The sequence below is a fragment of the Lagopus muta genome, chromosome 3, assembly GCF_023343835.1.
Source record: "Lagopus muta isolate bLagMut1 chromosome 3, bLagMut1 primary, whole genome shotgun sequence".
In the NCBI taxonomy this organism is placed as follows: Eukaryota; Metazoa; Chordata; class Aves; order Galliformes; family Phasianidae; genus Lagopus; species Lagopus muta.
The window spans coordinates 41,189,123-41,205,912 of NC_064435.1; the positions used below are offsets into that span (position 1 = coordinate 41,189,123).

The 16,790-nt window shown below is 38.7% G+C and overlaps 1 protein-coding gene across 2 annotated transcripts in view; it reads left to right on the forward strand.

The window, feature by feature from the left end:
- Positions 1-16,790, forward strand: part of PRKDC (protein kinase, DNA-activated, catalytic subunit) — an 83,883-nt gene that overhangs the window by 36,254 nt on the left and 30,839 nt on the right. For both annotated transcript variants that reach the window (XM_048938537.1, XM_048938538.1), the window contains exons 41-58: positions 14-221; positions 3,583-3,761; positions 4,590-4,758; positions 5,280-5,345; positions 5,747-5,819; positions 6,042-6,190; positions 7,133-7,270; positions 7,460-7,579; positions 8,586-8,729; positions 8,946-9,097; positions 9,655-9,786; positions 11,793-11,904; positions 13,303-13,427; positions 13,521-13,670; positions 14,071-14,244; positions 15,121-15,219; positions 15,893-16,103; positions 16,480-16,669. In XM_048938537.1, the coding sequence (XP_048794494.1) occupies positions 14-221; positions 3,583-3,761; positions 4,590-4,758; positions 5,280-5,345; positions 5,747-5,819; positions 6,042-6,190; positions 7,133-7,270; positions 7,460-7,579; positions 8,586-8,729; positions 8,946-9,097; positions 9,655-9,786; positions 11,793-11,904; positions 13,303-13,427; positions 13,521-13,670; positions 14,071-14,244; positions 15,121-15,219; positions 15,893-16,103; positions 16,480-16,669 (2,591 nt within the window). The remainder of the gene's footprint in view (positions 1-13; positions 222-3,582; positions 3,762-4,589; positions 4,759-5,279; positions 5,346-5,746; positions 5,820-6,041; positions 6,191-7,132; positions 7,271-7,459; positions 7,580-8,585; positions 8,730-8,945; positions 9,098-9,654; positions 9,787-11,792; positions 11,905-13,302; positions 13,428-13,520; positions 13,671-14,070; positions 14,245-15,120; positions 15,220-15,892; positions 16,104-16,479; positions 16,670-16,790) is intronic.

Consider the following 16,790-nt stretch of genomic DNA (forward strand, 5'->3'; position numbering starts at 1 on the left):
CTATCTTATTTAGGAGCAGCACTGACAAACAAGTAGTACTGCTGGACACTGTTCACAAGATGTTCCAGAATGAAGACCTTCTTTCAAATACTGTCCGTCAAGCTTTTGTGGATCGCTCTCTCCTCACTCTCATGTCACACTGCAGCTTGGATGCTCTGAGAGAGTTTTTTTGCAAGATTATAGTGCAGGCTATGGATACACTTAATTCCAGGTTTACAAAGGTATGAATTATAAATAAATTGGGAAATGTGATGTTGACTGTCTCTACATACGTTTTGCTTAGGTTTGATTGAAATGCTGTAGTTGAAACCACTTGCTTTCAATTTTGCCAGTTTTCTGTATCTTGCAGATTTTCCTCATGTGTGTTGATTCTGTTGCTTTGAAGTTAATGCGTGTTTGCATTTCTTCTGTGTACAGCTGATAAGTCATCTGTATATGTGAAAAAAGGGATCTGAGGTACTGTCAAAACTCACTCTAACTTTTAAGTATAAAATGGTAGTCTACTAATACATTATGAAAGAGGAGTATTAGACCTGTGTAATGAAAGCCCTTGCAGAAAGGTCTGCGCTCTTAATCATTTGCTGAAGGGTCTTGGCTACAATCAGTAGATGTTTCTTTCTTGTTTCTTCACATCCATGTTAGTTAAATCCAATGATTTTTTTTTTGTCAGTGTGTGTACTCTTTATGAGGTTCTCTTCTAGTTCATAGAATCATAGAATCACAAGGTTGGAAACGACCTATAAGATCAGTCACAGAATCACACAGAATCACAGAATCACCCGGGTTGGAAGGGACCCCAAGGATCACGTAGTTCCAACCCCCCTGCCTAGCAGGGCCACCAACATACATATTCAGATCAGGTTGCCCAGGACCCCGTCCAACCTGGCCTTAAACACGTCCAAGGACGGGGCATCCACAACCTCCCTGGGCAGCCCGTTCCAGGGCCTAACCACTCTCCTAGTAAAGAACTTCCCCCTAACATCTAACCTAAATCTTCCCTCCTTCAACTTAAAACCATTTCCCCTAGTCCTGCTGTCGTCAGCCCTTTTGAAGAGTTTACTCCCCTCCTGGGTGTAGGTTCCCTTCAGGTATTGATAGGCTGCAATGAGGTCACCCCGCAGCCTTCTCTTCTCCAGGCTGAACAAGCCCAACTCCCTCAGCCTGTCCTCATAGGGGAGGTGCTCCAGCCCCCTGATCATCTTAGTCGCCCTCCTCTGGACCCTTTCCAAAATCTCAATGTCTTTCTTGTACTGAGGGCTCCACACCTGGACACAATACTCCAGATGGGGCCTCACAAGAGCCGTGTAGAGAGGGACAATCACCTCCCTGTCCCTGCTGGCCACCCCTCTCCTGATGGAGCCCAGGATCCCATTTGCCAACCATCTCCTCATCACCATTGCCACCACTAGTACTAAACCATATCACGCAGCATGTCATCCAGACGCCACCTGAGCACACTGTTGGCTCATGTTCAGCCGAGCATCAACCAACACCCCCAGGTCCTTCTCTTCTTCACATTCATCAAGCCACTCACCCCCAAGCCTATAACACTGTGTGGGGTTGTTGTGCCCAAAGTGCAGAACTCCACACTTGGCCTTGTTAAACCTCATCCCATTCACCTCAGCCCAGTGGTTCAGCCTGTCGAACTCCCTCTGAAGGGCTGCCCTACCCTCAAGCAGATCCACACCACCTTCCAGCTTGGTGTCATCTGCAAACTTGCTGAGGGTGCACTCAATGCCCTCATCTAGGTCATCAATAAAGGTATTAAACAAGATGGGCCCCAGTACCGACCCCTGGGGGACACCATTTGTAACGGGTTGCCAGCTGGACTTCACTCTATTCACCACGACCCTCTGGGCACAGCCTTGTAGCCAGTTCCTTACCCAAAGAAGTGTATATCTGTTCAGACCATGGGCAGCCAGTTTCCCCAGAAGAAGCCTGTGAGGGACTGTGTCAAAGGCTTTGCTGAAGTCTAGGAAGACTACATCAACAGCCCTTCCCTCGTCTATCAGACTGGTCACTCAGTCGTAGAAAGAGATGAGGTTGGTCAAGCACAACCTGCCTTTCACAAACCCGTGCTGGCTGGGCCTGATCCCCTGGACACTGCGTACATGCTGTGCAATCTCATCCAAGAAGATTTGCTCCATAACTTTCCCTGGTACTGAGGTCAGGCTGACAGGCCTACAGTTCCCCGGATCCTCCTTGTGGCCCTTCTTGAAGATGGGAGTCATGTCAGCAAGCCTCCAATCCTCTGGGACCTCACCAGTTAACCAGGAGCATTGATAGATGGCCGAGAGGGGCTCAGCAATCACCCCCACCAGCTCCCTCAGCACCCGAGGGTGCAGCCCATCTGGTCCCATGGACTTGTGACAGTCCAGACGGAGGAGGAGCTCTCTGACTGTCTGCACCGGAATTGCTGGGGGCACATTCTGAGCAGCATCCCAGACTTCCAGATCGAGGCATAAAAAGCCCAGAGGATAACTGATCTGGCTGTTAAAGGCAGATGTAAAGGCAGATGTTGTTAGTTTTTATGATGCATCTGTTTAAGAGCAACAACACAGACAAGGTGCTGAAATGATCCAAATTTAGAATAGAATAGTTCAGTTGGAAAGGCCCCACAAAGATATCTAGTCCAACTTCCTGACTGCTGCAGGGCTAACCAAAAGCTAAAGCATATTATTGAGGGTGTTGTCCAAATGCCTCCACAATACTAACAGACACAAGATATCAACCACCTCTCCAGGAAACCTGTTCCAGTGTTTAACCACTCCCCCTGCAAAAACAAAGAAATAAATAAATTCCAAATATCCAGTTGGAATGTTCCCTTGTGCAGCTTTGTGCCATTCCTTTGCATCTTGTCTTAGGTTCCCAGGAGGTATTCTAATGGTAGTCATTATAAACAAAGCTCTGGAAAGAAGACTTTAGATGTAGACTTAAACACATGTTTTTACACGTGCCTCTACTGCTGTAAGTGCTGAAGTGAAGTGCACAAAGAAACTCATAAATTCCATGGGTACGTTTTTTGAAATGGTGTAGTAGGGACATGGTATTTAATTTTGTCTGCTTAGCGGTTATATATATATTTTTATCTTTGTTTCTACATGTGTGCTTTGTTTGAAAACAAGTCAATTCTTGTTTTCGCGGGGAAGGATGTTCTGTGTTTTAAGCTCCTGTTGTGGAAAAAGAATTTAGGTATTTTCAAGTTGCACAAAAGGCCATTGATTCTTGACAGACAATTCAAACTGACAGATTTCTTTCATCACTAACAGTGTTTGTCTCCTTGTGTTGCTCTTACTGGTGTGTTTTGCTTAGGATCTCTGAGACATTATTTGATAGTCTGCATATATTTCTCCAGTATCACTCTAACTATTTAGTCAATTGTAGTTAAGACAGTTTACCTGATAAAACAGTTATTAAAACTATGTTGATCTGTTTACACAGACACTCTGAACTTGTAAGTTATTGTTGTAGAAGATAAAAGTAATCTGAAGGCTATTTAGCAGTAACTAGAGTAACCATGGACCTCCTTAGCAAGGTCAAAATCTAGGAAGTTTTTCTGAGTCTTTGCTTATTTGTTTTCAGTCCAATGAATGTGTTTTTGATACACAAATCACCAAGAAAATGGGTTATTACAAGCTGCTGGAAGTGATGTATATACGTCTTTCAAAAGAGGACGTTCACTCCAAGGACTCTAAAATTAACCAAGCTTACCGTGGCTCTGTAAGTGTAGAAGGAAATGAACTTACCAAGGCACTAATAAAGTAAGATTCTTTTTCCTTGTATTTCCTTTCAATTTCTAATTATATTTTAGGTAGATACTCTTTTAGGTATGTCGTGTAAAGCAGAAGTATGACTTGGTCAAGGATGAACGCAATCTGCGATGTAGCTTTTGGTTTTAAGTAGAGTACTCAATATTTAATTTATATTTGATAAACTGATATTGAATGTGGGGGTTGGAACCTGATGATCTTTTAAGGTCCTTTCCGACCTGAGCTATTCTACAGTAATCTACAGTCCTATCTCAGAATGACTTCTTCCCAGTTGTTTTGGTTTTCTTGCTTTTTCAGTATGGTTCTTTACCTTTAAATTTCAGTTTGAGTATTGTTAAACACTTAGGACAGAATCATAATGCACCTAAGAGGACTTAAAAGCTTTTTTTTTTTTTTTTTGTCTATGATTTGCTTAAGATTCATAGGTGCTTATGGGCAAAAGACCTATTAAAAAATTGTTATCTAAACCAGTTTTGTCTGGCTAATCCATAGCATAGCTCAGCATGCCTGTCCACTGATAAGTTGGTGGGAAAGAGCCACAAGACTTGTTTGTTTATGAATTGAAAGGTATCTTCATTTTCTATGAAAATACCCTGCCATCTCCTTGACATTAAAGATGGCAGTGGAAGTTGGCTGTGCCGTTGGTGAATGGTTGCATTGTGATTTAATGCTAATACTGCTATAGTGATATAGATCTCTTGAAATTCTGTTGATTCTGTCTTTCGTTGGGAGGGCTCTCCTGTGCTTATTAAAGAGAAGGAAAAAAGCAGCAAAGACTTTGGTGTTTACATGTCTATTTTTGCCTGTTCTTATTTTCAGGTTGTGCTATGACGCATTTACAGAAAACATGGCAGGGGAGAGTCAGCTGCTGGAGAAGAGGAGGCAGTATCACTGTGCAGCATATAATTGTGCTATTGCTGTTATTAGTTGTGTCTTCACTGAAAGTAAATTTTATCAAGGCTTTCTCTTTACAGAAAAATCAGAAAAGGTGAGAAACCATTGTTGCTGCTAGGAAGCTTTCAGAGCACGGAACATGAAGAGATGTTAGTCGATGTCAGTAAATCAAAGAATCAAACTTGAGTGACAGGCAATTATATAATGAACTACCCAGTGAGGCAGTAGGAGTAGTTGACTGACTTTCCTCTTCGTGTCATTTGAATTGCTGATGAAGGCGTCGACATCTGCTGGGGGTTGGTGAAGTAGGGATAGGTTTATCAATTTCTCTTCACACTCAATCAATTTTCTAATACCCAGGAAAACATCTATCAAGTTTTCCAGTCCTTGAAATATACACGAATAAGAGAAATCCTTTTTACAGAGTGCATTGCCAGTGCTTTAAGTTCTCAAGTAATTGAGTAGCAAAATTTTCTTAAGTGTTGATCTAAAACAGAACTGGCTGGTTTTTTTTTGTACTTTGAACTTTTACAAGAAGCAAGAAAAATGTTAGAGCAATTGTTATTGAATGCAGAGTTATAACTTCGATGTTTTCAAGTTTTCTTTGGTTTGCAGAACTTGCTGATTTTTGAAAACTTGATAGACTTGAAGCGCCAGTACATGTTTCCTGTAGAAATTGAGGTGAGTGGAAGTTCTGTATTTTCATATTTCTGAGAAAAAAAATGAGTACATCTTTAAGTGTGCTCACTGGTGAACTGGTTCTTAGTCATGTGGGGAGGAAGTGGGAAAACAATGGAGTACTTCTCTGTTTAAAATTACATTTTTCTGAAGGAAATGTAGGCATCATATACAGAACAAACCTTCAGTATATTGTTTAGCATGATTTAGTCTGGTTTTGAATGACTGTAGAAATAATTGATTCAGATGTTACCTGGAACCTTTAATAATCACCACTTGTAGTGTGGAATTGTATTTCTAATTATGATTTGGATCATTTTTTGATAATTTTGAGAAGTCACACTGTAAATTAAAAAAAAAAATAAATAGTAGTAATCTAGAAATTATTTATTTCTATTGTTTAGGTTCCCCTGGAAAGGAAGAAAAGATACATTGCTATTAGAAAAGAAGCCAGAGAGGCATGGAATGATGGTCAGGGTATGAAATTCATTTATGACTATGAAAAACTTATCTCTTACCTTTCATACACTATTTATTGATGCGCTGCTAATTGGCTTCTACAGTATCAGGAGTAAGAAATAGCATTCACTGTACTTTGTCATGCAACCAGCTCCCATCCACTCTCAGATTCCTGTAGTCAATAAAGGCATGCTTTTTTGTAATTGCTTTGATTAATGGTCTATTCTTTTTCCTATTTAGATGAACCCAAGTATTTAGCTTCTGCATCATACATGATGGATAGCAGTTTGAGTGAGGAAATGAGTCAGTTTGATTTTTCTACTGGAGTCCAAGGTTTTTCTTATAGCTCCCAGGATGTTACAGCTGGCAGTGCTCACTTCAGGAGAAAGGTAATTTAGTGACTTATGTGCTATGTGTAGAAGCTTTAAGCTTTTTAGCAATTGGGTGTTCTTTCTGAGGTTGTGAAACAGAAATAGTGTGTGTTATGCTGAGAAAAAAAGAAACGTTCCCTGTTAGTGAATTGGAGCAAAGCTTATTATTTGTTGTTACTGAGTTTGTTCTTCAGCTGTTGCTAGTAAATGTATCAAATGACAAACTCAATCACTTATAAACTTTAAAGGTACCTAAGTTGAAGAGCCTCTGTTCTACTTGAGGATGGTTTTCTCTAGATGAGGGAGTGGGCTCAAGCTGTGTTCTGTCAGTTTTTTTTTCCTCTCTTTTTCTCTGTACTATAAGCTGGAGAAAAGCCATGCCCTGTTGTGGTTTTCTAAGGCTGAGTAGTACAAGCCAGCAGAGTTGTTAAAAGGTGGCTTTTTACTTTGTGTGCAGTCAGGAGTGGCCTGCGATGCTTCTGTTTTCCCCATGTCTTTTAGTTTTCAAAGACACTTGTCCAAGCTGGCTTTATCAAATGCAAAGAATAAATTGTTGTTGTTATTACATAGTAATTTTGTATCTCTGTTGTGGCACCTTGTCTTTAACTATTGTTGGAAGATGTTAAGTGCTGTTCTTCCAAGTCTTCAGCTGTGGAACAAAATTGTTTCTGTGAGCTTCAGAACTCTTCCTGCTTCCAGCAGTTGCCCCACCCATACTAGCAGGTCGTAATGTCAGAGCAGTGTGAAACTGACATCTCTAGGCACACAAAATGAAAACAATGCACAGGTGGGTACATCCATCTTGGGAGGCTTTTGAACAATGCATCTGATTTATTCCCTGTTGCAGATTGAGTGTACAGTCAAATCTGTCATACTGAAAAGATCAGAGTGACTCATGGTATTATCACAATTTAGATGAAAACACATTTGTATTAATCACAGTAATTTTTTTTTTCTCAGGAGATGTCAGAATACATGGTTTTGAATGATGAGTTGGAACTGGAGATGGATGAACTTAACCAACATGAATGCATGGCACCAATGACCACTCTGATTAAGCATATGCAGAGGAACCAGATCACACCCAAAGTGGAAGAGGCCAGTATGAACCAAAAATTTGGCATTGTTTCACTAGTTAAAACAACGAAGCTGTGACTGATTGAATTCCTCCATTCTGTAATTTTCATGTCTATACCTATGTGCTGAGGCGAGGGGTTTTTTTGGTGTGGTAAGCTTGTTTTGTTTAATAATTGAATTGATTTTTTGCTCATTTTCTTTAAATTTCAGGGCACGGTTCCTGTAGACCTTCCTCTTTGGATGAAATTTCTGCATAGTAAGTTAGGAAATCCATCAGTGCCATTAAATATTCGCCTCTTCATAGCAAAACTTATTGTTAATACCGAGGATGTGAGTAATTTCTTTTTTCCTATTTTTTTTTTTCTGTTAACATAACAGCTTGTATTATCAACTGCATTGCTCTTATGTGGTAAAATATGTTATCAACTGTGACATTTGGAGGAGATTCAAATTCAATAGTTTGTCATGATTAAAGGGAACTTGTTCATAGCCCAAAAATCAAAGTAGTGCCAGTATTTGGAGTATAAAAGAAATGAATTTTCTTCTAATAACTAATTCTAGAAGTAGAATGTATCCATAACATGCATCTTGTGTAAACTATAAGTAATTAATTCATTGATACTGGTTAAGGGGTATAGCTGATTGTTTGTCATCTTTGTAGGAATAACTGCAGTGTGATTTTAATGGTCACTGGTGAGTCTTCTGAAAACTCATAGAGCTAAATGATATTCTAGTTGCAGAAAGGTATAACCTTTGTTATAACCTATGTATAAGGTATATAATGGCATGTGACTTTGAGAAAAAAAAACATTCTCTAATTTTTCTGCTCCTATTTCAGACACTTATTTTAAAGAATAATGTTTGAAATATTCTGAATCCAAAATACAAAACTGGATTTCAGAATTCAGGAAAACTTAACACTTACTTAATGCTTCTCAGTAAAAGTGTCTGAAATAGAGATTTCAAAGAGCAGGTGAGTGGCATACTTGTTCAAATTCTTTAGGGACAGATATTCTGTATGAAGTGTTCCTACTGTATCATGTTAGAGCTGTATTATGGGGGCCCTACTGAAATAATTACAGCTTCACATGAAGATTTGTGAAAAGTCTTTTAAGCAGAAGTGAGGGTAGTTAGGAAGGCCTTTTATTTTAAAGTTACTTTAAATTTGTTGGGGTTTTTTTTTTTGTTATAATTTCAGACTAGGTTAAACAAAATGCTAAGAAATTGATTTAGCAGTCTCACCTGTAATAATTATTGAACAGGTTATTAAATAATTGGATACTCTGTATGTTGTCCTTGATTTTTATTTATTTTACTTTTTTCTCCCTTCCCAAAGGTTTTCCGACCCTATGCAAAGCAATGGCTTGGTCCAATGCTGCAGCTTGTTGTTTCTGGCAATAATGGAGGTGAAGGGATTCATTATATGGTAGTGGAAATAGCAGTTACCATTCTTTCCTGGACGAGTGTAACTACTCCCAAAGTAAGGAAATGTAAAAATTATTTTTTGCTGTTCTAATGGCTATTTGATAAATAATGGATGAGTTTATTATTATGCTTCTAATCACTTTGTACATCAGTCCACTGTTTCATTTAGATACTAAGTTTTAAAAACAGCTTATTTACTTATTTGGAAAAAGCAGAATATATGTCTTTATGTCAGAGTCACTTTGTTTATTTTTGCTTCCATTCATTGTAGGGAAATATTAAGGATGAGATTTTGGCTAACAGATTGCTTGAATTCTTGATGAAGAATGCCTTTCATCAGAAACGAGCTGTGTTCAGACACAATCTGGAAATCATAAAGACAGTTATAGAGTGTTGGAAGAACTGTCTCTCCATACCTTACAGGCAAGCAGTTTGGATCTTTACTTTGTCAATATTTCATGAGTATTAGTTGAGTGTTATCAAAGCAGATAACAAGGTAAATTCAGCTGCAACTGTAAATTTTTCGTCCCTAGAATTAACAATAAAACTTCAGAACTGAACTCTCCAGAAGTTGAAACGTAATTTGTTTAAACAAAGAGAGAGAACATGTAGAGAATTACAACAAGCAACAAAAGCGAGAGAAATCTTTACAAAGACTTTTTGTTTGAAATGTATTATTACTGAATATTAGCACATTGTAAGACCTTTGTGATCTGATGTGCTTCTGAGCTGGTGAATTTGTGTAGGGTAACAATCTCTAATCTGTAAAGATTTCTTCTTTGAAGCTAGTTTTTGCTTCTGCTCTCTACTTTTGGTGGAAGAATATACACGTGTGTAAATGGGTATGTGCACTTGTTTTCTACAGAGTTCTTGGGTTGTGTGTGTGAATATACATATACAAAGAAAGTGGTTTGTCATACATATATATATATGTGTATATATATATATATATATCATTACTTTATGTTTTTATCCATCAGCTTAATATTTGAAAAGTTTTCTAGTGGAGATCCTGATACAAAGGACAACTCAGTGGGAATTCAGCTGCTGGGAATTGTTCTAGCTAACAATTTACCTCCCTATGACCTGAAGTGTGAAATAGATCGCGTCAGGTGAGAAATGCAACACTTCAAAGAACAAATTTAGTTAAAAGCTTAAGAGAGCAACTCTTAACTTGTCAGCATAAAATATTGGAGTTACATTGTTCACTTATTGGGAACTTTTTGACCCATCATCCCTTTGCTATTGTCTGTCACTGTGCTTTTTTTATCTGTAAAGTTGGTGATACTGCCTCAGTACAGGTACTAAGGGAACCAGGAAGGAAATGTACCCTCCTCAATTTGTTGCTTGTAAATGGAGGTAGTTTTGTAGGTAAAGTAGTGACTAGCATCCATCTTGGCTGTACTGCCATGAAGTTGTTGAGGTGATAAGGGGAACACTACTGTCAAAACTTTAACCCTGGACATGGGAAGTGCTGACGTTAGGCTGTTGGGAACTAGTTGACAAGATGCCCTGAAAAAATGCTTTTGAACCAATTGTTGTTTGTCAGCACTGGTCTCTTTTTAAGTATTGATGTCAAAAGTTAAGCAGACAGAGCAGTACACTGACTTGGCTGAGCAAACTTCTTCTAGAGCTTAGGTGAAAGAAGAATGTATATGGCCACTGGAAGCAAGATCAGGCAACGTGGGAGGACTGAAGGAATACTGGTCCCTGTTGTATAGAGAAAATTTGTGTGGCCAAAGCTCAATTAGAGTGGATGCTGGCCAGCAGCAAGAAGGGCTTCTTTAAATATGTTAACTGCAAAGGAAAGACCAGAGATAGCATTGGTCCATTACTTGCTGAGATTGTCCCTGCTTATGAGGTGACCACACAAAGCAGAGACATTTAATACCTTCTTTGCCTGTCTACAACACTGACAATGGACTCTGTAATCCCTGGAGCCCTGAATTGGAAGACCCTTACTGTAATAATGGTAAATTCCCAGCCAGGTCCAAACTTTTGCAGGACTTGCTGCTCTGGCTTTAATGCATATAAGTCCATGGAGCCTGATGGGATTCACCCCAGGGTATGAAATGCTGTCTGATGTCATTGTGAGACCTCTCTCAATTATTTTTCAATAACCTTAAGAACAGGAAGAGGTCCCACTTGGCTGGAAACTGACAAATGTCATCACAGTTTTCAAAAAGGACAAGAAAGTCCTAGTAATTACAGTCCTGTTAGTCTTAATGCAGTGCAGTGTGAGTCAGCAGTGTGCCCTGGCAGCCCAAAGGGTCAACTGTACTCTGGGGTGCATCTGGTCCAGCACTGCCAGTGGACAAGGGAAGGGATTGTGCTACTCTGCACTGTGCGGCCTCACCTCCAGCACCAGGTATGGGCTTGGGCATACAATATGAGTAGGGCATACAAGTTTTAGAGAGCATTTGGAGAAAGGCTGCCAAGATGGTGAAGAGTCTGGAGGGCAAAGTGTGTGAGGAGTGGCTTTGGTTTGTTCAGCCCCAAGCAGGGGAGGCTGAGGGGAGGCCTCTTGGTGGCTGCAGCTACTCGTAGGAAATGGAGGGCCCTCCTATACTAGTAGCTCTAGTATAGGCAGTGCTGAGCTCTGCTCTCTGACAGCGACAGGATCAGAGGGAACAGCATGGAGCTATGTCAAGGGAGAGTCAGGTGGGGATGAGGAAAAGGGTCTGCACCAAAGGGCAGAGAGCATGGTACAGGCTGCCCAGGGCAGTGGGCACAGTCCTGAACTGCTGGAGGAAGGAAATATGGTTTGAATTTTGGGTGGTCCTATGTGGCATCAAGAGATTAAGTTGATGATTCTTGTGTATCCCTTCCAACTTGAGATGTTGTATGAATCTATGAAACGCAGAGCTAATTTATTTTAGAAAACACTGAGAAGTATGTAGGCTTTATTACAGTGAGCCCCAGGACTGCAGTTTCATGGGAATTAAAAGAGTCAGGAACTGCCACAGCAAGGTTTTGAGACACTGTAGGTGGGAATCAGTATTGAGCCATATTGATCTCTTCTAAAAGTAGTCACTGTGCTGTTAGACAGCTCGAAAGTTTTTCAATGTAAAATCAAATGCTGGAGTAGTGGCTTGTAACACATCTGTTTTTGTGCTAGGTATTTTCAGGCTCTGATCAGTAACATGGGTTTATTAAGGTATAAAGAAGTTTATGCAGCTGCTGCAGAAGTGTTGGGACTTGCTCTTCAGTATATAGCTGAGAGACAAAACGTAAGTAGCTGTATTTAGGTGTGTGACCATTACTGTCTTAGATATGTTTACATCTTTTATGTTGCTGCTCAGTTCAGCTACAAAAATTAATGTTTTTAGAACTCAGCAGCCTTTGTCCAACAGATTGAAAGGTTAACTCATTAACTCAAGATGACAAATGCTTTAGATCAACTAAGAGCTGAGTGTCTACCCTGTTGTTTTGGAGCTAGAGGTGAATGGGCTTTGTTCTGCTCCTGCGTACACTTGTGTATGTACATTTTAAAGTTTTGGAGTTTCTTGTTTTTACCACTTTTTGATTAAAAAAGAAAACTAAAAGTTGGAAGGTTTGGGGCTACATTTTGAACATCTGTATCTGAGAATGTTTAGTAACTGGCAAGTTTTGATGTAAGATTCAAGGCTACTATATTTAATTTTGGGCTTTTAGAGCTCTCGTGGATAATGAATCCACTTATTTTTTAGAGTGTGGATGAAATGAATGCAAACCTGTTACTCACTGAATTTTATGGTACTGGCACCAAGGGATAGTGTTTGATGTTCATAGAAATCAATTTGAGACAGATACTGGAAGTATCTCTTTACAGAACTGTTAGTTATCACAGGGAGTTCTGGAGGTAAGTAGCATCAGCAGGTTCAGAAAGAAATTAGGCAAATTTATGCACAAAAGAAGTCCACTGACTACTTTTAAAAGCAATAGGCAATGTATACTCTAAGAGCTAATAATGGATATGTGCTGGGATGTATGTGAGAGGGGGAAAAAAAAAAAGATACAATGCTGCCACGCTTATGAACTCCTAAATATCATTCTGCAGCTGCTACTACAGAAATACCATGTTACTGGCTCGGTGGATTATTACTCCAATCTTGCAGGATATCCCTGCATTATTCCCCACTAAATTGCATTCTGTTTGTTCTTTTACAGTTTCTAGAGCATATTTGCTAAACTGAATTCCTGCAACCTCCTGTCCTGTAGTTTTTCACGTTCTATTAAAAGCAATGTTTTGCATAAAGTAGCAAAAATGGTTGAAATATTGTATCCTATTCAAAGTTAATTTCTTTGACGCTTAGTGACGCCTGCTACTTCATTCACTAGACATCTTCAGTAAAAATACTTTTTTCTTACCTTCACTGATTGGAAATCTACCATACTCAATAGTTACTATTTATATAAGCTTGTATTTCAAATTTAAGATTTTGGTTCAAAACCAAAGAAAGCTCAGAAAGGCATTGTGAAGCAGTCGTGTTTCAGCTAGTCATCACTGTATGGCAGCCAGAAGCACCATAAAGTTAGTATGAAGCAAAATGCAATAGAAACAAACAGTATAGCAGCAATACTGTGTGTTGTTAATGTGGTTATGGATTTCATGGCTGTACATGTCACACTGTCTTTCTAATTCTCAGATACTTGAAGATCCAGTTTATGATTGTGTCATAAAACAATTAAAACAACATCAGAACACCCAACAGGATAAGTTTATAATATGCTTGAATAAAGTTGTTAAGAATTTTCCTCCTCTTGCTGACAGGTATGTCATAATTTACATGGTGAATTCATTGTAGATCTAGGGGAATAATGGAAACTATCTTGCTTTTCTTCATGAGCTTATGTTCATGTTAAGGTTTATGAATGCAGTATTCTTTCTATTACCAAAACTTCATGGTGTGATGAAAAACTACTGTTTGGAAGTAATTATGTGCCGAGCAGAGGAAATACCTGACCTCTATCTGCAGTTAAAGAGTAAAGACTTCATCCAGATCATGAAACACAGGTACGTGGTCACATGGCTGTAAGTATGAATAAGTAGTGTGAGCTTTTTGATAACATTGCCTGCTATTGCCTGAGCAAATGGAATCTGAGTGTTAAGTATAAGATAGTTAACTCAATGTGAGAAAAAAAAAACAACAAAAAAAAAACAAAAAAACAACCCACCTATATAGTATTAAGGTGAAACTTCAACTCCTATTCACTAGGGTATGGATTTCATCTTTAGTATGTATTGCTTTAGTTTTATTGTTACTTCTAAGTTGAACTCGATAGTATTTACATGAAGCTCTTTAAATGAAAGCAGATGTTGGTAAAATCTGAGCTGATCTTCTCTGTGTAGCAATGAAGAGAAGAACAAGGTAACAATCTTTAATTTTTGTTTTCTCTCCCTTTCTCAACTTTAGGGATGATGAAAGGCAAAGGGTTTGTTTGGATATAATATACAAGATGCTGTCTACACTGAAACCACAAGAACTTAAAGAACTTCTTCCTGGAGTGACAGGGTTCATTTCTCACCCTTCTGTAATATGTCGACAGCGCATGTATGATATTCTGATGTGGATTTATGATAATTACAGGTATGTATTCACTGCAGGTGTTGTCTTTCAGTGGTTTGAAAGCATCTATAACATTGTCTTCCAATTTCATGTCCTTCTATGTGGGATTTTCTAGTTCTCAAACAAATAACTCCAGTGGGTTGCCTCAGACCTTCTTTCATGGTGATTTAATAATTTAAACTAAGGGACAAAGGCTTAGACCTGAGCTTCAGCCCAGAACTAGAATAGTACATCAACACAGCGCAGTGGTGTAAGAAGTCTTAGTCTGATGCTCTCACTTTTTTTTTTTCCTTGTGGCAGTGTTTATAGCTATAGTAAGAATTGCACGCTATAGAAATTTGATTGTAGTCAAGAGATGTATTAAGGCACTTGGGCACAATCTGGGTCTGTTCAATCTGGTGATATGAAGGTGTTCTTTGTTTGACTTAGAAAACAGTGTATTCTTGAAAGAGTGTGCTGTTGCATCCTCTGTCTTGGTTGTATTCTGTTGTATGCTTTTGTCCAAGAATAACTGTTTACTGTTAGAATGGATGATTCTATTGAAGAACATGCAGGCAATTTTACTGCAGTGTCACTTGTGAAAAGATGCCACTGCTTTTATTCTTTTTTAACCTCCCTAACTCAGCATTACTTCTGCTGGGCCTTTATAATAAAAACCTAGCAACATATTTTCTAGCTTTCTGACTTTTTATTTTTCTAAATAGTGGAGAGACAAGCCATTTCTGGGAATGAAGACCTCATATTATGAAAGGAAGTGTTGTCATGTCAAGTTGTGACTTTTTATATTAATAAGGGCAGTTCCTCCTTTTCTTCCACCATCCTCATCCTCTTGTTTGTTTTTTCTTTAATGCGTTGTTTGAGAGAAGTCACTAAGAGACATTTTTCTCCTAATGGCAGCGATCCAGAAAGCCAAGCAGATGACGATTCTCAGGAAGTGCACAGACTGGCAAAAGAAATCCTGCTTCAGGGATTGATTGATGAGAATGCTGAACTGCAGTGAGTAAACGGTGTTGTGATGACTGAAGTAATAAGTCCTTAAATTGCTCCTCCTTTGTTTATAATATGAGATACAGTCATTAGATGTTTTAAGGTATTTTAATATGAAAGCATGACATCAAGATAATGCTACTTCCTTTTCTTGCAGTGAGTTAATTTATAAGATTGTGTCCCATAACTACTGAATTATTACACTGAATTATGGTGAATCACAGAACTATTGAACAAATCTCTAAGCCATGGAGAAATTGTTTCACCGGGCTGGTCCTAATTCTGCATTAACATTCTGAAGTTTTTGAACAAGGCTCTCGCTATACACAGACACATAAATAGATTCAGTGTTGGAGGATGTTGAATGCCTTTAACTTTTTTTTTTTTAGTGAAGCAGAAGATAGGAGCTCTCTGTGCTTAATCACCCATAGCACTTCTTGAGAGGAAAACAATACAAATATTTATTTATTTTTGGAGTAAACCTTTATAATATCGGTTAAATGGCGTAGAGCATGGGAGATGAACGTGCAAGTCCATGTAACTCAGCAGAAGATCCATGGTTTGAAAGATTTAATTGTTGATGTTGTTATGTTACTGTTTTATTTAAAATTGACTTTTTTTGGAAATGTTGCATTTTCTGTTTGCAGATAAGGAGTTAAGTTACTCATTCTTACCGTTACAGATTAATTGTTAGGAATTTTTGGAGTGATGAGACAAGATTACCTGCAAATATTCTTGATCGTATGCTGATGTTGTTAAGCTCTTTATATTCTGCCAAGATTGAAACGCAGTACTTGAGTCTGATCACAAATTTTCTGCTTGAAATGACCAGCAAAAGCCCAGATTATTCCAGAAAAATATTTGAGCACCCACTATCTGAATGCAAATTTCAGGTAAATAGGAGTGTGTTATCATGTGCACAGCCATGTGACAAATTCCAATCCGTACTGTAGCTGCTGCTTTGACAAGAACAGAGTGAAGACTAATGAAAGTGTTTTTTGAATTAATAGTTAACACCTGTAACAGGGCTGGGTTATGCATGGTATATTTATGAATCAATCTTGAGCTAACGAGTCCAAATTTCAGCAAGCTTTTTTGCTGAGCTATGGGGAGTAATTATGTATTGTTTGTTTGTTTTTAATACCCAAGTTTTGCCCAAGTGTCTAGGACGGTGTTTTTGATTCTGTACTTCCATTCTGCTATCCTGTCTTTCATAGGCAAAAAGCCTCCACTCTTACTGTTTTTATTAATTATTGTGTGTGTTTATAGGACTTTGTAATTGATTCCAGTTGGCGTTATCGAAGTACCATGCTCACACCTATGTTTGTGGAGACTCAGGCTTCACAGAGTACTAACAGGAATTCATCACAAGAAAGATCCCTTTCCGTTTCTGGGTCAGTAGGTGGTCAAGTGAGAGCTACCCAAAGGCAATATGAATTTACACCTACACAGAATGTCAGTAAGTCCAGACATGAGGCCTCTGAAATTTTGTTGTTTACTGTAAGAATGATTCCATTCTTTTCATTCCTGTTGCATGTGAATATTTAATGCAGAAGTGTAAATGCACTTAATACTTAGCA